The sequence below is a fragment of the Salvia hispanica genome, chromosome 5 (assembly GCF_023119035.1).
Source record: "Salvia hispanica cultivar TCC Black 2014 chromosome 5, UniMelb_Shisp_WGS_1.0, whole genome shotgun sequence".
Classification (NCBI taxonomy): domain Eukaryota; kingdom Viridiplantae; phylum Streptophyta; class Magnoliopsida; order Lamiales; family Lamiaceae; genus Salvia; species Salvia hispanica.
Window position 1 is genome coordinate 34,505,809 of NC_062969.1, and position 21,153 is coordinate 34,526,961.

The 21,153-nt window shown below is 40.4% G+C and overlaps 2 protein-coding genes across 2 annotated transcripts; one reads left to right on the plus strand and one right to left on the minus strand.

Moving 5' to 3' along the window:
• The first annotated feature begins 406 nt into the window (after nt 1–406).
• LOC125187577 lies at nt 407–2,648 on the plus strand. Its single transcript, XM_048084196.1, has 3 exons — nt 407–721; nt 2,069–2,210; nt 2,390–2,648. The coding sequence occupies exons 1-3, from the start codon at nt 435–437 to the stop codon at nt 2,477–2,479; spliced, it is 519 nt and encodes a 172-aa protein (XP_047940153.1). The 5' UTR covers nt 407–434; the 3' UTR covers nt 2,480–2,648.
• Nucleotides 2,649–2,889: 241 nt separating this feature from the next.
• On the minus strand, nt 2,890–5,742 carry LOC125190600 (pre-mRNA-splicing factor 18). The gene is made up of 2 exons (XM_048087931.1): nt 4,733–5,742; nt 2,890–3,527 (listed from the first exon to the last, which is right to left on the minus strand). Exons 1-2 carry the CDS (start codon nt 5,564–5,566, stop codon nt 3,117–3,119), a joined length of 1,245 nt encoding a protein of 414 aa, XP_047943888.1. The 5' UTR covers nt 5,567–5,742; the 3' UTR covers nt 2,890–3,116.
• Between the last annotated feature and the right edge of the window lie 15,411 nt (nt 5,743–21,153).

Sequence of the window (21,153 nt, forward strand, 5' to 3'; positions counted from 1 at the left end):
GGTTATGATGTGATAAGCTTGAGATAGTGTGCTCTGTCTGTGTCTTTCATTAGTGGACCGAATATCACTATATTTCTTGTGTCTTGAATTAGTAATAATAATATATTTTGTGTTTCAAGCTAATCTACTTGAGAACTTCCAACATTTGAATGCGATGTTATGATACAAATTTGAAAAAAATTATAGAAACGTGAATTAAATAAGATAATCAAACAAAATTTTGTTAAATGAGGTATTGTAATATGCATCTACTAGTACTAGTATCATCGAAATGTGACTTGAATTTATAGTCAACCAAGATAACAAAATGAAACTCTGTAGACTAATTCATAATTTTATTGGCGTTTTCCCCATTTATATATATATATATATTTAGTTGGAATACAAAATTAAATAAGCACAATCTCCATCAAACTTGCATTTCACTAATAAAAATGATATCTCTGCTCCAGAGCCACTCTCCCATTATTCACAACTTATCTTCATTTTATTCCCCACAAATTCCTGCAATTTCCAGCTCAAAGCTCTCTTCGCTTTTCAAGAATTCCCACATTAGCAGAAGCAAAACAACCATTATTAGGAGGAGCGAGTTTGGCGATGGAGTCGACCCAGTTCAAGAACCCTCCTTCTTCGACGAAAACGGCGTCGTACAGGACATGGATAGCTATCTCAATTATCTCTCCCTCGAGTATGAATCCGTTTGGGACACCAAACCTTCTTGGTATATAACCTATTTCCCCTTTTCTCTCATACTGTAATATTATTTAATATATTAAAAAAAACCCTGCCTTTTCATTCCTTGAAATTTTATTTTATTTTCCTTCAAATAATGATTTTAATACATTTTGTTAGCTTATTGTGCAACTGGTTTGAAGTTGGAAGTTATTGCAATTTTACTTGTCCATGATTACTGAAAAAATGGCTTTACCACTTAATTTGTATTTACCACTAATTAAGCTATATGAAGTAGTAGATCCATTGGAGCTCTATGGAATAATCTTAAATGTAATATGAATATTTTGACAAGCTTTCTCTAGATGGATCCTTATACCCAAGACTGCTTTTTTGAACTTCCTCAGTTCTCAATGTAATGTGATAGTCTTTTCTTTGAGTTGGTTATAGCACTTCAGAAGAATGATTTTGCCTTGTTCTCATCCTCTAAGCCGGCGTCTATATTTTCAAGATCGTCTATAGATTAGCTCAATTCATCCTGCTGTTCACTTATTTATCCCGTTGTCATCTCAAAACGATAGGAGTACAACTTCTGCGTTTTGTACAACCTGTCTCCTAGAGATTTTGTAATGTAGAGTTTCTCTTGCTTCCCCCATGCGGAGGTCTCCTGCCACACTTTGTGCTGGACTTTATCGCTGAGACGAAGGACAAAGGCACTGTGTCTGTGTGCCTTCTCCATCAACTCCCCTTTCTTGGATGGGGATTTCTCATCTCCTTCTTCTTCCTTCTTCTTTGGATCCACTATCAAAGCCTCAGCCAACCCTTGTTGAATTAGCGTGGCCTTCATTTTTATCCTCCACAAACCGAAGTCGTTCTTGCCAGAGAATTTTTCAGCCTCAAACCTTGCAGTTGCCATATAAATGTTTTGATTGAATGATCGACAAACTGCAATGCAAATCGATTCAAAAACACAAAGGAGTTTTACGTCGTTCGATTGTAAGATCTATGTTCACAGACAAAGGATGATGATTTTTATTCAACAACAGTCAACAAACCACATGTCTTGGTTACAAAAAATGTAACTAGAACTGGCATCAAGATAATCCAAAACCCCAACAAGGATTTCTCTCTTTTGTTTCCAGCTCCATCCGTTGCAACTACAAGCTTCAGCAGATTAACGGTTTAACAGCTTCCATATGTAACACTTTAGTCTTTCTATTGCTATTTGCACAGCCATAACATCAATACTTGTTGTGTGGTCTTGAAGAACCATTGGTTGTGAAATATGTTAATGTTCTTATTTGGGAAAATATCAGTCTATGCCCCAATTTTCAGCCACTTCTTAGTTTACTTTCCAACCTAAGTTGTATTGTTATTTACATTCCTAATGTTTCAGGTGCCAGCCATGGACAATTCTGCTGTCCGGAACTGGAATAATTACAGCCAGCTGGCTAATTTTGAACTCAGTCGTGGTTACTTCAATTGCAGCAACCCTAATTTGTTTGTGGTGGTACATATTTCTCTACTCTTATCCAAAGGTATGGCTACCTCAATATTCTCATTCATACTCATGTATTTCTCTTCACATCAAAGTTAATGCTGCTAGTTTTCATGACTGCAAGTATACTTCAATCTTCTGCTGCTCCTCTAGGCTCTAACTGATAACCACATCCTCTGCTTGATACTAAAGGAAGTTCGCTTTGTTCTTTACTCTCAGGCATATTCGGATATGATCACAGAGCGACGGAACAAGGTAACAAGTGGCCAGGAAGATACGTACGGGATGAAAACAGGAAGACGAAGCTGAAGGCGGAACAAACCTTTTTTGGTCAGGAGGAAAATCTGTAGTACTTTTCACAAGTATTGTTAATATGTTCTCTCTAGTAACTACTGATGATATTTTCTCGAAATATACTGTGTATTATACTAATAAAGTTAGTAGTATTTCTTAACAACTGATGGGATTTCGAATTTCACTGAAAAGCTTGCCTACATTGTGTGTCAACGAATGTCACACACTATCATTGCAAACCATCATATTTTTAGATTTATTTTTGCCAATATACTTTTTTATGCATACACATTTCATGATCTATTTAATGAAACATCATATTATTTCGCGTTCGACTAAAATAAAAGAATTTATGAAAGATTATAGTAATAAATACACGATAAATACTACCATACCTACATCATGAAAATTGCCTGTAAATAAAATTGAGGCCAAAATCATCAACTTACTCAACACGCAACGTAAATGTCACAGAGGAAATGAACGCTGACGACAACAGCCACAGAGTTAAAATACATCTGTATCATTACACTTTTCCAGATACGTGCGTACACATAGCTTATAATCGAAGGAGACGGTTACACGGGGAATTGAATCCGAGACCTCTTCCTTTGACAAAGATCCTGTCTTTACATTTCCAAACATGCTAAACTTAGTCATCCTTGGGGGCACCTGTCAGTAGAAGCCTCTCTTCAGCTTGTTTCCCTTCGGACATCATCTCCTCAGCTAGCAGCGACTGCAGATCACTACCGTTGGCCAGGCTGTTGAACTCAACAGCTTTGGAAGGCATTGTTGGATATCGTCGTTGGGCAAAAGTCATCAGCCTTTTGATAGATTGTAAATACTTACGGGTAGTCTCATCATTCATGATGTGTGCCACACTGTTTGTGTAGATCTTCTCACGTGCAGAACGTTCGTGGATACCAACCATAGTAACTCCAATGGGCCAGGGAGCATTCCCGATGGCCATTTTAATGTAGTGATCCATCGCAGCTAGGTAGTCCCGTTTCATACAGCATTTGACAACAATCATCAATGCCTGCCGGATATCATCAGGAAGAACCTAGAAACGAACAAAGGCAAACATAAGTCATTGAGTCCTAAGTTTGTCTGCACCTTCAAAATAAATCATCACTTGTATGGGCAGCCAGCAATATAGACAGAAAACAAATAGTATATGCTCACTATTTTTCAACCTCTCTCACCAATAATTTTTATCCTTACCTTTACAGATCAATGATAAATCACATATCACTAAAATTATAAAGCATCAAAATAAAGAAACAATATTTTCTTTACACTAAAATTGTAATGCATCAAAATATTGTGATTACTTTTTTTTAGAATCAAATTTGTCATTTGTTATACAAGCACTACTGTACGCATTACAGAAGCAGACTCAGAAAAAACTAAGCCTTTTCTTTCGGCACATTGGTCAGAACTTCGTAAAATATTGTTTGCCAGAATCCCTCAAACAAACCTCGACTACCTAACATCTCTAAGCAAGAGAAAAAAAACGCTTTATCCATGTATAGCATAGCTGCTAGTGAAAGCCGTTACAAGTTAGTTGCACATGAATGGAAATTTGACACTGGGTTTTGCTTTAGTCACCTACATGACTGAAAACATAGATCAAGTGTTATCCCATCCTAAACTGAATTCCTCATAAACAAAACTCCAACCGACATTGATGTCCTCCCCATAGATAAACTGAAACAATCTAGCCCAAGCATCAATACAAACTCAAATGCATGAAAAGATGGCAAGTGCTATCTATCCCATCCTAATCAACTTTGCCTAAATTCATCACCATGGCACATGATAATGCCCGTAACTTACAAAGTTGTTAATTACAAGAAGCAGATCCATTTATGCATAACAAGTTTAGAGATAGTAAAATGTTATCATGCCTACGTTGTTCGCACTACATTTCGAGGTAGAACAATATAAATATTTTAAAAGGTATACAAAGTCTATTTGCTTGTACCTACATTCCTACACCTGTTATGCGCTACCACTGCCACTTTCCCGCCTCACACTTTTTTCTACGAATTGTGAAACTGGGATGGTGGTTGTAGCAATAAATTTATCTAACAAGGTTGAAAATAGCTAGTAAATATTGACCATATACCTTTGTTAGAAACTTTTGATGCATCAATTGAGGCTAAATCCAACACCAATTGCTCTAGATTAATCAAACCATCAATTCAATTGTATATAAAGAGGAATGTAAAATCAGAAGAGTGAAAGAAATTACTCAAAACTCACCTTCTTTCTGCAGAATTTGAACAATGGACTCAAATACCGAGCACATTGCTTAAACGTTGCCACCATCGACTTCCCTTTAGCGGTCCTCTTTTCCGTCTCATTCATCTCATCAAGCTCCTGATTCCACTCATTCAACAACTTCTTGAAAAACACCAAAATCTTATCTTCATCGCACAACTCCTCAAAATTCGCCTTCATTCTCTTAATATCCTTGTCGTGATCAACCCCCGAAGATGCCCCGTCGCCGCTGAGATCCTTATCCCCATCCCCACCATCCTCATCCTCGCCTCGATCCTCCCTCGACTTCCTCTTCCTGTCGCTCACAATCCCCGACTTCTGCCGCTTCTTCAGCTCCACAATATCCCGCAGGAAGTCATTCGTCTGCCCTTCCGTCATATCGTCGTCTACCTCGAATAGCCCGGCCTTCAGCACGTACTTGAGGCGGTCGAGCCTCGCCTCGTCGTCTTCGCCGAAGAGCGTCACCGGCTGTTTGAGAAACCGGAGGCGGCGGATCACCTCCTGCTTGGGTAGATTGAGATTGTCGATGTTCTGCTCCTCGACCAGGGATTTGGACGAAGAAGATTCGGGCTTGGATTTGGAGGTGTCGGTGTTGGAATTTGGGTCTGATGAGGAAGATTTCGTATCCTTACTCTGGTGATCTTGCTGCAGCTGCTTCTTGAGGAGGGCTTTGGCTTCGGATTCCCGCTTCTCCTCCTCGCGCAGCCGCTGGAGTCGTTTCTGCTCGATTTCGGAACGCTTGAAAAACTTCTTTCCGCCGACGTCCTGCTCCAGACTCTGCCGTTTCTTCAGCATTTCCTGCTTGAGAATGTCCATAGTGTCGGTTCAATTATGGCGAAGATTGGTTCGATTCAATAAGTATCGATTCAGTTATGGCGAAGATTGGTTCGATTAAAGAGTGCGTAAGTGAAATGTGGATTGGGGATCTGGGGCTAGCTAGGGTTTTCTTCAGGTTTGGGTAGTAGCTTTGTTGAAGAAGGGTATTTTCGTTAATAAGAAACAGTTTAAATTCGGACTTCGATATGGATAATTTGTAGGAGACTTTAGAGCATCCAGTCTCGCTGCGGGCTGCGGGACGAGACCGCAGCGAGATGCTGCTGCGGGTGCTCCGTCTCGTCGCTTAGCTCGGGGGAAGGGGTGGGATGCGGGCTGTCTCGTCACGCGCGTCGGTCACGTAGCGAGCAGTGGTTGGGGCGTGACACCCACTCGCCGACTGTGCGTCGATTAAAAATAGCATAAAATCGACGCCCACTCGCACAGTCGGCGAGTGGGTGTCAATTTTAGGCTATTTTTAATTATTATTTTTTTAAAAAAATCTGAATAATAAAAAAAAAGTTGATCATTTTTTTCGACCATTTTTTTTACACTTTTTTTTAAATTTTTTTTCTTTTTTCCCACTTTCATCTATAAATATAATTCAATTTCCACACACAAACACTACACTCTCACAAACACTACACTTTCACAACACTATCATATCATCTCTTTTTCCTCTCTAATTTCTGCAAAAATGTCCGGTGACGGAAACTCCGGCGGTGAGGGCGGCAACTACGACTTGAACGCGTTTGTTGACTGGGGGGCATGTACAATGTTTTAGGTGCTTCCGGTTCCGGTTCGTCGCCGAGCACCCAAGGCTCGGCGACGCCGGCGTACCAAACACCATCTTTTCCAGTTGATGCATACTATCGTCCTCCCTGGGGTCCGAGGAGCTCACAAAGGCAAGGATTATCTCAAATTAGAGAGGATATTCCAGAGGAACACACTCCGGAGGCGGTGGAGGACGGCGACCGTCATCCATACACACAAGCAGAGACTATGGTTCTGTTCGATGCTTGGATCAATACGTCGAACGATCCCAACCTCGGGAATCAACAAACCCGCAAGTGTTTCCTCCGGTATACGACGTCGGCCGCAAGGGAATAAGGCAGCGAAGGCGGCTAGAGGGGGAGGGGGAGGGGCCGAGGTGAATCAAGCCAGGCGGGTTCCCATGGGCCGCCGTCCTCCCTAATGTCCATGTACTTCACCGCCACGATGGTTGACACTTCCCGCATGACGCCTCCCCAATATCAAGCCCATCTTGTCGGCATTGTGTATCTGACAAATCAATTTGGTATTCAGCCTCCACCTAGCTTGAGGGCACCGCCACCGCCTTCGGGGGATGATTCGCCGGAGGAATAGTTTTTACAATTTAAGGGTACAATTTTTAATTTATAGTACTTTAAATTATGTCTTTTTATTTTTTAGGATTTTAATTATGTGTTTTTTTATTTTTTTTAAGATTTTAAATTGTAATTTTCTTTTATTTAATAAAGTGTGTTTTTATTAATTGAATTTGTTGGAAATAAAAATAAAAAATGAAATTGAATGAATAGTTAAGGGATGGGATGGTTAAGAGATGGATAGATGCAAGTGATAGCTCTTAGTTAAGAGATGAGGTAAAAAGTGCAGTGGGGCTCATGAATAGTTAAGGGATAAGACGGTATTGAGACACGGATGCGGATGGCCTAAAGGCCAAATGTGGTCCCAAACATATGGTTGGTTTACGAATTTAGTCTTGAACATTATCTTTTTGATTGTTGAGTCCCTCACAAATGAACTCGGACCGTAATTAGTCCAAAATTGACGACGTCGTTAATAAATATTGGTGATTGCTTTGTAATCCAAATTTGACCAAATTAAATTACTAATTATAATTAGTTACCCCTAATTAAAGTCCTTAATTTCTATTAGCAAAAAGTGGAAGCAACATACCTGGAAAATATATTAAAACAAATGCAAACAAAAAAAAACTTTTTCAAAATAAAAAATACAACACTTAGGCAAAATCAAACAAACAACACTTAAAATCACATTTAGAAACAAAAGGAATTCGAAGCATCGTTCATCATTCTTCTTCTCAAGCAAACTTCGTCGAAACTCTACCCAATTCTTCGAAACGACGAACTCGCAACAGCACGCCTGAAAAAGAGTGAATAAACCCAAGGTCACTCGGCTGTACATGCGGAGGAGGAAGGCTGTTTCTTCAGGTCCTGGTCCTTCGACAGCGACTGTAAATACACCCCAATCCCCGCCGCCTCAAAACTCTCCACAACCCATGCCGCCTCAAAACCCTCCTGTACGAGCTCCGCCTCAAAATCATCCGCTTTCAACCTGTGAAGGTAAAATTTTTATTGATTAGGTTTGGGGTTGTGAGATATATATGATTTTTTATTGATTAGTGTTAGGTATCTTGGGTCGATTAACGTATGTGACTGACTTTATAGTAATTTTTTGGGGGAACATATCGAATATTGTTTGTTGTTTGGTCGTGGTGCCCAAATATGGCTACAGATATTGTGATTGAGTGAGGGTAGATCAAAGTATGAGTTATTGGTGTTGTGTGGATCGTGTGTGTCCAGAAAAGTGCAATGTTGTTTTGTTTTTGCTGTGCTTTTTTGTGTTTGGCCGGATTGTGTTCTTTATGAGCATGTAGGGTATGTTCCATTTTTTATTTTGGATTTGTGTGCTCTGCCTTATATTTTATTGTGAATATTTTTGTGCTGGGGGAACAAGCAAGTTGGTGGGGACCAAAGTTGTTTCATATTGCTCACTGCAATTAATTAGGACTAACCTGATATTTTTGGAATATAGATGAGACATTCACAACAAGATTCCACCACTGGTTAACACAATTGGAAAACAATACGTGGGTGGGGAAGTTGAGCACATCCATAAATGTGATCCAGACAAGTGGTCAAAGTTGGAAGTTAATGATTCTCTGGAGAAGGTTGTGTTGATGTACGTGGCCTGGACTATTATTTCTTGAAGCCGGGGATGAACATGGATGAAGGGTTGGTTAGGTTTTTTGACAATAACTCATCCACGGAGATGGCGGTTTTAGGAGTAGATAGATGTGTTGTGGACTTGTACGCGGTTGAAGCAAACGAGGTTTTACATAGTCAACCCCCCCTGCCTTGGGAAGTTAACACATTTTCAATTATTTTCTTAACTGGTGTGATTAATTATTTTCTTTAAGTGTGTTGGTGCATTTGTGTGGTTGGTGCTGTGTTTTGTATAATTGTTTAAGTTTTTGGTGCAGTTTTGTATTTAAGTGTGTTGATGAAGTTCTGTATTTAAATATGTTGGTGTAGTTTTGTGTTTGAGTGTGTTGGTAAAAACTTGTGCTAAGTGCTGATTATATCTTTTTGCAATGTAGATGGTTCTTTCACAACAAGGCTGATGCACTCTGGTATGCTGTTAGATTTTGGTGGAAAATGTTATATTGGTGGGTAGGAGTAGTACATTGACAACTGTGACCCAAATATGTGGTCCAAACTTGAAGTTGACGATGTGCTCGAGAAGCTTGGTGTTGATGTATTATTATTACTTGAAGCCTGGGATGAGCTTAGACGAAGGACTGGTGAGATTGTTTGACAACATCTCATCAATGGAGACATCAATGGAGATGACTGAATTAGGAGTCTAGAGAGGGATAGTGGGCGTTTATGCAGTCCATGAAAATGATGTGTTAGTTAGTCAACTAACACAAGAGCTTGGTTTAAGTGATGTAGGGACTGGGGCTGCTGAGGTTGTTAGTGTGAGGTCTGTGGATGTATGGGCTAGTAATGTGGGATATGTCGATGCATGGGGTGATGACTTTGATATATGGATTGGGGATGGGGTTGGTGAAGGAACTGGCAGCGGAAGCGGTGCGACGGATTAACATAATTTAACAATAATTAATCGCACAAATAAATCACATAATAATCAGATCTATTTAGCGGATTATTTAGACAAAATCTATTCGCGTAATTCTCACATGTATCATGCTCATAACTTGAATTAATCATGCTTTAAGAATATTGAAACCTAAAACATGTTTTTCTACGGAGCGGAGCAGAAATAATACCTAATTAATTCTCCAAAGAATTGAAGAATAGGACAAAATTTCGAGCTCCACTTTATATATGGGGGGGGGGAGGGGGACGAAAATTTGAGTATTGAAACTTATTGTTTCTGTCTCCTTTATTCTCCTATTTATATTAAGTTCCTTTTGGGCCCAGACAGGGATCTATGGAAGGTTTTGGATATGGGCTCATCCAATTTACTTTTTACTAATTAAATTGAACACACAATTTAATATAAGCTTTAATTGGAATATTACGAGCAGCCACTACAGAAGTAATATTGAACTTTCCCCATCCAAATCCGAAATTATAAGTAATCCGGGTTTCGGTTTAACTTTCATTTCTCGCGCTTAAGATAAAAATGTCCATTAATTAATTAATGTGACTTAGCATGAAACGCTTATTTATTATTCATAGAGTAATCAAACTCCAACTAGCTAGGTTCCGAATAATAAAACCTTGTTTCGCGCTCCTCTTGAGGACATTATCAAACGAGACTCACCTCGCGCACGATTCAATATAATAGCAATCCTAGCACCGCTAGATATTAATCACCACTACCCAATATATCAGGATTATTGGGTTACGAAAAACCCGCACCATTTGATAAGTCAAAGTAATGCATAATCAATACCGTATGCTCAATGCTAACCTACATTGATTAAGAAACAAATATTTATCAAGACCTCGCCTTTCAGTAGATAGCCTAAGGACAAGTCTTGCTGTTAGATCCGTTCAGTGCTATACCACACCAATGTCATCTTATTTCAGTAAGGCTTAGAAATATGCGGACTGACATTGCAACCTTTCTCGATGGATAGTCTAATTCCATCTAGGTTGTGAAATTCTTCTTTTTCTTTGTTTAGGACTGACCGTGTTACCTTAAAGTGGACGCCGCCCACAACCGGTCTACTAAAACAAAGACTTAGACTTTGTTAAGTTAACTTATACATTTAAACATGCAATTAACATCCATTAAATGTAAAACATAACAACATTATGACAAAAATAATCTGTTTTATTCCTTGGAAAATAAAATAAGAGTTTTACAGTATTCAATCACTCGAAACGTGATTTCTAGTATACAAACTCTAACAATCTCCCACTTATACTCAAAACACTTTCGAGTATACAAAAATGTGCTAACGTCTAATTCTCCCACTTATACTGAAAGCGGATTGAGGTCTTGTATTAGTCGAACTCCCATTCCTTCAACATGGCTCTCAAACGGCTTGACCGCTAATGCCTTCGTGAAAGGATCTGCCAGGTTGTTTTCTGACTCAATCTTGACCACTTGTATGTCTCCTCTCTGCACTATATCTCTAATGATATGATACTTCCTCTCTATGTGCTTGCTCGCTTTATGAGCCCGTGGTTCCCTCGAATTTGCCACAGCACCAGAATTGTCACAATAAATGGTGATGCTCTTGGGCATATTCGTAACCACACCTAAGTCCAGAAGGAAGTTCTTAAGCCATACAGCCTCTTTTGCAGCCTCCGAAGCGGCCACATATTCGGCTTCCATGGTAGAGTCTGCAATGCATTTCTGCTTTACACTCTTCCAAATTACGGCTCCACCTCCTAAGGTAAACACATATCCGGAAGTTGATTTTCTCGAATCTACATCAGCTTGAAAGTCTGAATCTGTATATCCTAAAGGACAGAGCTCGGCTGCATTGTAAACTAGAACATAGTCCTTAGTCCGATTAAGGTACTTGAGTATGTTCTTTACGGCAGTCCAATGTCCTTGGCCGGGATTTGATTGATATCTTGCTACCATGCCAACAACAAAGCAAATATCAGGTCTAGTACAAAGCATAGCATACATGAGACTACCAACAGCCGAGGCATATGGTATCCTTCTCATCTCTGCTATCTCAGATGCTGTCTTTGGACACATCTCTTGAGATAAATGGATGCCATGTCTAAAAGGTAAGAAACCTTTCTTGGCATCTTGCATGCTAAAGCGTCTAAGTACTGTATCGATGTAAGATTCTTGGGATAAGCACAACGTTCTCTTTGCACGGTTCCGAAGAACCTTGATACCGAGAATGTGTCCCGCATCACCCATATCTTTCATCTCGAACTGGCTGGACAACCAAGTTCGTACTGATGACAACATCTTTTTATTGTTTCCAATTAGAAGAATGTCATCTACATATAAAACTAAGAACACAACATTTCCCTTTTCAACCTTCTTATACACGCAGCTTTCATTAGGGCATTTTTCGAATCCAAACTTTTGAACAGTTTGATCGAAACACTGGTTCCATGATCTAGATGCTTGCTTGAGGCCATAAATGGCCTTCTTAAGCTTCCAAACCATGTGTTCCTTGCCCTTTACCACATAGCCTTCGGGTTGTTCCATGTAGATGGTCTCCTCAAGACTCCCGTTTAAAAACGCAGTCTTAACGTCCATCTGCCATACTTCCCAATCCATGTAAGCTGCTATAGACAAAAGTATACGGATCGATTTGAGCATGGCCACTGGGGAGAAGGTCTCATCGTAATCGATGCCTTCCTTTTGGGTATACCCCTTAGCCACTAGTCTTGCCTTGAAGACTTTAACTCGTCCATCGGGTCCACGTTTACGTTTGTATATCCACTTGCTCCCAATGGCAGTACAGCCTTCGGGTAGGACAGACAAATCATAGACGTCTTTGTCTACCATTGATTGTAGTTCCGAATCCATTGCTTTCACCCATTCGCAATGATCGACATCTGCCTGCGCCTCTGCAAGATTCCAGGGATCAAGTACATTGTTGTCCGAGGAGTGATCCATACACTCTCCCAAACCAATGTATCTTTCGGGCTCATGAGAGACGCGGCACTACAACATCTGGAGTATTAGTTGAAGTTTCTGGAATTGTTGTTACACTAGGTAATTGTTCTTGGTTAATGGAAGTTGTGACTGGAGTTAGCTCTTCAAGAGCTATCTCACTGCTGGACTTATGATTCATTACAAAGTCTTCCTCTAAGAATGTGGCATGAGTGCTCACAATTACTTTCTGATCTCGGAGACTATAGAATTCATAAGCTTTCGTTCCTCTAGGGTAACCTATAAACACACATACCTCCGTCCTAGATTCCAGCTTTGTTGGATCCTTTTCCAATACATGGGCCGGACACCCCCACACTCTGAGATGTTCCAGATTGGGCTTTCGCCCATTCCACAACTCATATGGGGTAGTTGGAACCGATTTAGAAGGTAAGTTGTCTAAGAGATAGATTGCTGATAGCAAAGCATGCCCCCAAAACAAAGTAGGTAATCGCGCATAACTCATCATCGAGCGGACCATGTTTAATAAGGTCCTATTCCTTCTTTCAGCTACGCCATTCTGCTGGGGTGTGCCCGGCGCAGTCGTTTGGGATTGAATTCCCGCCACTGATAAGTAGTCCAAAAACTCGGCACTTAGGTATTCGCCTCCGCGATCAGATCGCAGGCATTTGATACTCTTACCATGACGCGTCTCTACTTTAGCCTTAAACTCCTTGAACTTGTCAAAAGTTTCAGACTTGTAGCGCATCAAATAGATGTATCTAACTTTCGAGAAGTCATCTATAAAGGTGACGAAATATCGAAAACCGCCCCTTGCCTCGGTTGACATTGGTCCACACACATCAGTATGAATGAGCTCAAGTACTTCCTTGGCCCTATTCCCCTTTGACCTAAAAGGTCTCTTAGTCATCTTGCCTTCGAGACAGGATTCACACTTCGAAAATGGTTCCTTTTCAAGACCTTTAATAAGATCTTGATCAACCATCGCATTAATTCTTCTTTCGTTGGCATGGCCAAGTCTAAGGTGCCATAAGTACATTTCATTCATTGAACTTGAAGGTTCTTTTCTTTTCCTAGAAATTATCGATGTAGCATTGAGTTCTGATTTACGTTGATTAAACTGTGTAGAAGTGATTGTGTACAGATTGTTTTCCATGATACCACGACAGATATAAGAACCATATTTCTTAATAATGCAATTGTCATTAAAAGAAATCGAATATCCATCAAAAGACAATTTAGAAACTGAAACTAAATTTCTTCTAAAAGAAGGTATCAATAAAACATTCTTCAAAATAAAAAATCTATCACTAGAAAAACGCAAATAAACGTCTCCCACTGCAACGACCGCCACTTTAGTAGCGTCGCCCAGCTGGACTTCGATCTCACGATCATGTAACCGTCTTGTCACCTGCATTAAGTCAGGATCAAAACATATATGATCAGTTGCTCTAGTATCAATAACCCACGTATGAGTAGATGTCGAAGCCAAACATGACTCGACTACTAGAGCATGGTGCATACCCGTAGCCTTGCCCTTTTTAGGACAGTCTGGCTTCCAATGACCTTTCTCTCCACACTTGAAGCATTTTCTAGTAGGCTTCTTATCGGCCTTCTTCTTCTTCTTCTTCTTTCCCTTAGCATTCTTAGCTGCCACTGGGTTCGGTGCTCTTTTTCTTTCCTGCGCGAGGCTAAGAGCCAGAGGAATTAGGCGCCAGACTCAGCATAACTACTTTAGCTTGAACCATAAGGTCCTCCGCCGACTGAAGTTCAGTCAGCAGCTCAGCCAAAGTGTAATCCCGCTTGTTCATCTCGAAATTGAGCTTGAACTGCTGGAAGCTATGGGGAAGACTCTGAAGGATTATAGTAATCTGGGACTCGGGATCGATCATCCTCTCAAAACCTCAATCTGATTGAGGTGGCTCATCATCTCGGGGACATGTTGCCTCACAGATGTGCCTTCCTTCATAGACTTCGTCATGATACTCCGAAAGGCTTGAGACTTAGCCATTCGATTCTGAGTGCCAAAAAGATTTGCAAGATTTTGCATAATCTCGGCGGCAGTTGCCATGGCAGAATGCTGATGCTTGAGTACTGAAGACATAGATGTCAACATGTAGCACTTAGCCATCTCATTCGCCTTATGCCACCGTATATGCGCATTCTGAACTCCCACCGAGGCATTAGCCGCGGGAACTGGAGGCTGTGGATAGAGGTGTCAAGTGGGCCGGGCCGGCCCAGCCCGGCCCGGGCCCGGTGAGGCCCGACGACATTTGAGCCCAGCCCGGCCCAGGCCCACGTCTGAAACGGTCCGGGCCGGGCCTGGGTGTTGGTTGATATGGATGGGCCCAGCCCAGCCCGAGCCCAGTTAGTAAATGGGTCGGGCCGGGCCGGGCCGGGCTGGGCTAAATTTAATGCATGCTTTAGTTACAAAATTACTACTGTCATCCCATAAATTTAGGAATCAAGAAACTAAAATATACTATTTAGAAGGAAACGGCTAAAATCAAAGATTAATTGGAACTAAAATCATGGAAATATTAATTGGAATTATGGAATATTGGGAGTAGAGAATGAAAATATATATTGAATATGGAAAATGCTAAATCATGGAGAGATTAATTGAAAAATTAATTGGAACTAAAAAGAGATGTTCCATAATTAACACATGCATAATTGACCCACTATATTAGCATGAGATCGTGTCATAATATAGGTACAGGATATATGAAAATAGTCAAATACCATATAATTACATATAATCCCAAAAAATCAGGATTTAAGAGAAATCTACTAAAATAACAATTTGCTCTATACATATTGTAACATACACATATTATAATACACGATCTAATATAAATATATATATATATATACATACACCTAAAAAATTTAACTATTTCATCACTATAATCATGGAAGAATTAATCTCTATAATTATGCAAACTAATTTTAGTACTTGAATCTACTATTCTGTGAAGAAAGAAATTAGGTAAAAATGAATCTTCTATAATTAATGGTAATCATAAATTGTAATTTCAGAATGTTATATTTAAATCTTCATGATACTAATATAGTTTTGGTAGTTTTGGTGATTTAGTTTGTATAGGCTTATATATAGTTTAAAAGATACTAGTATGATTTATGAAAACATAGGTATAACTTATAAAGCAAATACATAAGTTGGGCCGGTCCTAGGCCGGGCCTGGGTTAGGCCTGGGCCTGGGCCGGTCCTGGGCTGGGCTTCAGATGGTCCTGGGCCCGGGCCGGTCCTGGGTTTAAAAAACAGCCCAATTGGAGCCCGATTAAACTCCTCAGCCCAGCCCAGGCCCGCTTTATTTCGCTAGCGGGCCGGGCCTGCCACTTGATATCTCTAGCTGTGGAGTAGTGAGCACAAACTTGTATTCTTCCGCAGTGAGAACGATATCCAAATTTTGTTTCCATTCTATGTAATTTTGGCCCTCGAGTTTGCTTTCTTTGAGAATTGCAGAAAGAGGATTAAAAGACATCTTGACGGATTTTATTGCACTGCAAACAGAAGAATTTACTATTTGTCATAAACTTATGTAAGGAAATTGAGTAGATTAACCATAAAACTTTTCAAAATCTTACAATAGGAAAATAAATAAATTGTATCCTCTTTTGGAAGTTAATACGCATTAAAATTTTGACAATTTTACTGGTCACAACACCGAAGAATAGTCCAGAGACCACAAGACATGGCATGGCCGCCTAATGTTGCCTAAGCACGACCATCAGATTTAGCATTACATAATTTTATTTCTATAATACACACCCATAACAATGTTCATGTGCTGATAACAAAACCAAGCTATCTCATAAATTCTGATTGAACCCTGAAACTCGCAGTTCCTTAGGATTATTGTCCCTACTTTGCAGGTGGCAATAATATTGGGAACCACTTTCTAGTCCATTCTATTTATTATGTGAGAAGTCCGCCCTTATGAACTTACTGTTTTCGTAGGATTATTGTCCCTACTTTGCAGGTGGCAATAATATTAGAAAATCAGCTTCACAAAATTTGGCAGTCCAATCGATGGAGACCATATATAAACTTTTAGTTCATAATTATCGCTTAGATATTTGGGTTATGGTTTTTCATTAATTATCTTTTAGCCTTAAGGCAGATTAAGACTAATTAAATTCTGTTGGTATTTAATTGACTGGATAATTAAATCTTTTATTATCTTTAGTATCTTAGTTTAGGAATCTATTAATCTAGAATTTAATTCTTATTCATGTCATACCATAAGATATATCTAAAATAAAGTACATTATTTATAATCTGAATTAGACATGAAAAATTAAATTCATATAATTTCCATATTCAAGATTAGGAAGAATATAATTTTATATTATTTAATGTAATCTTATATATATCAATCTTATTAAGGATTCTAGATATATATAATAATTAGGAAACTATTAAATTATTCTCATCTATATCATCTAGGATATAAAATATTCATAGATATAGAAAATAATCAAAATATTCCTAAAATCTAGGGAAATCTTCCCAAAATATTTTATTTCATTAAATAATATTATTTTTAATGATATCTTTTAATTTATGAATTAAATAATCATTAAAATAATCTTTCATCGTTATCTCGTTGTTCGAGGTTTGCACGAATCAAAGACGACGAAGATTCACCCGAGATAAGCTTGCCGGATTGGCGAGTTCGCCGTCCAGCCCGCGCCTGGAGGCGCGCTGCTTCCTCTTCCCTTTCTCCCGACGGATAACCGCCGAGACACTCCCTCCGTCGACGTCAAACCAGAACGCGGCTAATGCCGCATTTCTCCGGCGATCTCCCACTGCCCCGACGAGCTTGCGCGTTCCAGCAGCCGCCGATCCCGGCGTGGCTGCTCTCGGTCGTGCGTCGCTAGGGCTGGGAGACTAGGGTTAGGTTTTAGGGTTAGGGTTAGGGTCAGCTCTGGCGAAGAAGACAACCGCTGCTCTCGGACGAGCAGCGAGCTCCGCCTCCCTCCACCAGCGACGGCGGCCGGCGTAGCTGAGCAAGAATCCGTCGCGGTCTCTACGGCGGCATGGACGAGCCCATGCTCGTGTTCATGTCGCCGTTGGATCGCGTCGTTCGCTCCCACTATTTGGCGCCATCGTCGATCTAGCAACGGGTCGCCGCCTAGGGTTTGCGGTTTTGGCCGGCGGCGCGCATGAGCCCACGCTCGTCTGCGCGTCGCCCCATCACCGTCGACCCTTGGCTCCCATTGGTTCGACATCCCTTTCCGATCGCATGTAGCGCGATTCGTCCCGGCGCAAGCGCCGACGAATCGCACATCTCGTGCGTTCGAATAATTCAAGTTCTATGATTCGAATGTTCTTGAGTTCATCATGCATATAATAAATAATAAAAATACAAGAACATGCTTCGTAATCAAATAAGAGCTAACTCCAGTCACAACTTCCATTAACCAAGAACAATTACCTAGTGTAACAACAATTCCAGAAACTTTAACTAATACTCCAGATGTTTTAGTGTCGCGTCGTAGTGGGAGGGTCTCTCATGAGCCCGAAAGATACATTGGTTTGGGAGAGTGTATGGATCACTCCTCGGACAACAATGTACTTGATCCCTGGAATCTTGCAGAGGCGCAGGCAGATGTCGATCATTGCGAATGGGTGAAAGCAATGGATTCGGAACTACAATCAATGGTAGACAAAGACGTCTATGATTTGTCTGTCCTACCCGAAGGCTGTACTGCCATTGGGAGCAAGTGGATATACAAACGTAAACGTGGACCCGATGGACGAGTTAAAGTCTTCAAGGCAAGACTAGTGGCTAAGGGGTATACCCAAAAGGAAGGCATCGATTACGATGAGACCTTCTCCCCAGTGGCCATGCTCAAATCGATCCGTATACTTTTGTCTATAGCAGCTTACATGGATTGGGAAGTATGGCAGATGGACGTTAAGACTGCGTTTTTAAACGGGAGTCTTGAGGAGACCATCTACATGGAACAACCCGAAGGCTATGTGGTAAAGGGAAAGGAACACATGGTTTGGAAGCTTAAGAAGGCCATTTATGGCCTCAAGCAAGCATCTAGATCATGGAACCAGTGTTTCGATCAAACCGTACAAAAAGTTTGGATTCGGAAAATGCCCTAATGAAAGCTGCGTGTATAAGAAGGTTGAAAAGGGAAATGTTGTATTCTTAGTTTTATATGTAGATGACATTCTTCTAATTGGAAACAATAAAAAGATGTTGTCATCAGTGCGAACTTGGTTGTCCAGCCAGTTCGAGATGAAAGATATGGGTGAAGCGGGACACATTCTCGGCATCAAGGTTCTTAGGAACCGTGCAAAGAGAACGTTGTGCTTATCCTAAGAATCTTACATCAATACAGTACTTAGACGCTTTAGCATGCAAGATGCCAAGAAAGGTTTCTTACCTTTTAGACATGGCATCCATTTATCTCAAGAGATGTGTCCTAAGACAGCATCTGAGATAGCAGAGATGAGAAGAATACCATATGCCTCGGCTGTTGGTAGTCTCATGTATGCTATGCTTTGTACTAGACCCGATATTTGCTTTGCTGTTGGCATGATAGCAAGATATCAATCAAATCCCGGCCAAGGACATTGGACTGCCGTAAATAACATACTCAAGTACCTTAATCGGACTAAGGACTATGTTCTAGGAATGGGAGTTTGACTAATTCAAGACCTCAATCCACTTTCAGTATAAGTGGGAGAATTAGACGTTAGCACATTTTGTATACTCGAAAGTGTTTTGAGTATAAGTGGGAGATTGTTAGAGTTTGTATACTAGAAATCACGTTTCGAGTGATTGAATACTGTAAAACTCTTATTTTATTTTCCAAGGAATAAAACAGATTATTTTTGTCATAATGTTGTTATGTTTTACATTTAATGGATGTTAATTGCATGTTTAAATGTATAAGTTAACTTACCAAGGTCTAAGTCTTTGTTTTAGTAGACCGGTTATGGGCGGCGTCCACTTTAAGGTGACACGGTCAGTCCTAAACAAAGAAAAAGAAGAATTTCACAACCTAGATGGAATTAGACTATCCATCGAGAAAGGTTGCAATGTCAGTCCGCATATTTCTAAGCCTTACTGGAATAAGATGACATTGGTGTGGTATAACACTGAACGGATCTAACAGCAAGACTTGCCCTTAGCCTAACTACTGAAAGGCGAGGTCTTGATAAATATTTGTTTCTTAATCAATGTAGGTTAGCATTGAGCATACGGTATCGATTATGCATTACTTTGACTTATCAAATGGTGCGGGTTTTTCGTAACCCAATAAACCTGATATATTGGGTAGTGGTGATTAATATCTAGCGGTGCTAGGATTGCTATTATATTGAATCGTGCGCGAGGAGAGTCTCGTTTGATAATGTCCTCAAGAGGAGCGTGAAACAAGGTTTTATTATTCGGAACCTTGCTAGTTGGAGATTGATTACTCTATGAATAATAAATAATCCGCTAAATAGATCTGATTATTATGTGATTTATTTGTGCGATTAATAATTGTTAAATTATGTTAATCCGTCGCACCGCTTCCGCTGTCAGTTCCTTCATAGAAGGGGTGGAGATGTAGCTGGTGATACACTCATTATATCTAATGTAGAGGATGATGTGCAAGCATAACAGGAAAAAGGCTAGAGCAATGAGGAAGGCTAAGGGAAAAGCTAAGGCGACGGGGAAGTCTACTAGCAAGGTGTTGTCTAGTAAGATTAAGAAGATAGCTGCTCAAGGGATTAGAATGAGAATTGCGAGATTGCAGGCAACTGATAAGGGGAAAGCTAAATTGAGCGAGATATTTGAGAAAGTGAAGAAAAATGATAAGGGGAAAACTAAATTGAGTGAGACTAGTGAAAAGGTGAAGAATAATGACAAGACAAAAACTGTTTAGAAAGGGATAAATAAGGTAGCTGGGAAAAGCTCTCGTTGCTGATGAAGATCCTGCTGAGGATGATCATTCCTTTGTTGATAGCGACTATGACCTTAGCGAGCATAAAGAAGATGGCATCATGGCTGCCCAAGTCGAAGGCTGGAAAAAGGTGGTGGATGAGATGTCGACACATCCAATGGAACACAGGTGATACAGGTGACGGTGATCAACTCCCAAGTGACTCACCAAGTTCAGGTACTGAAGATGAGTTGGATTACGACAACGACAAACTCTTGACTCGGAGGTACAAGAAAGCCACTGATTTTAATGACCCGCGTTGGGAAGTTGGAATGCGGTTCAACTGCAAGGATGACTTTACTAAGCTCTTCCGACATCAAGGAGTGGTGTAGGGCAAGAAGTTAAGGCTGAAAAAGAACGACAGGATTCGTTGTGTGTTGCATTGCAAAGGAGTTCTAAGGAGCAAGAAGAGCCCCCCTTGTCTGTGGTTTGTGCAGATTCGCTTTAAGGCTACCCACGACTTCTGGCAGATTTCCCGACTACGAAACAAACACAAATGCGGTGGGGCTTCGTTCAACCATGGATGTGCCAATTCTAAGTATCTTAGCAAAAAGTATAAGGAATACATCTGAGTCTTCTGTGGCATGACTGTGGGGCAGTTCATCGAGAAGGAGCACTCCGACATGAAGATCACCATATCTTCCGGAAAGGCTAAGAGATCCATGCATCAAACCCGTAAGATGATTGAAGTGGACTTGGTGAGACAATACAAGCGATTGCAAGTTATAGGGCATAAATTCTAAGGAGTAATCCTGGTAGCA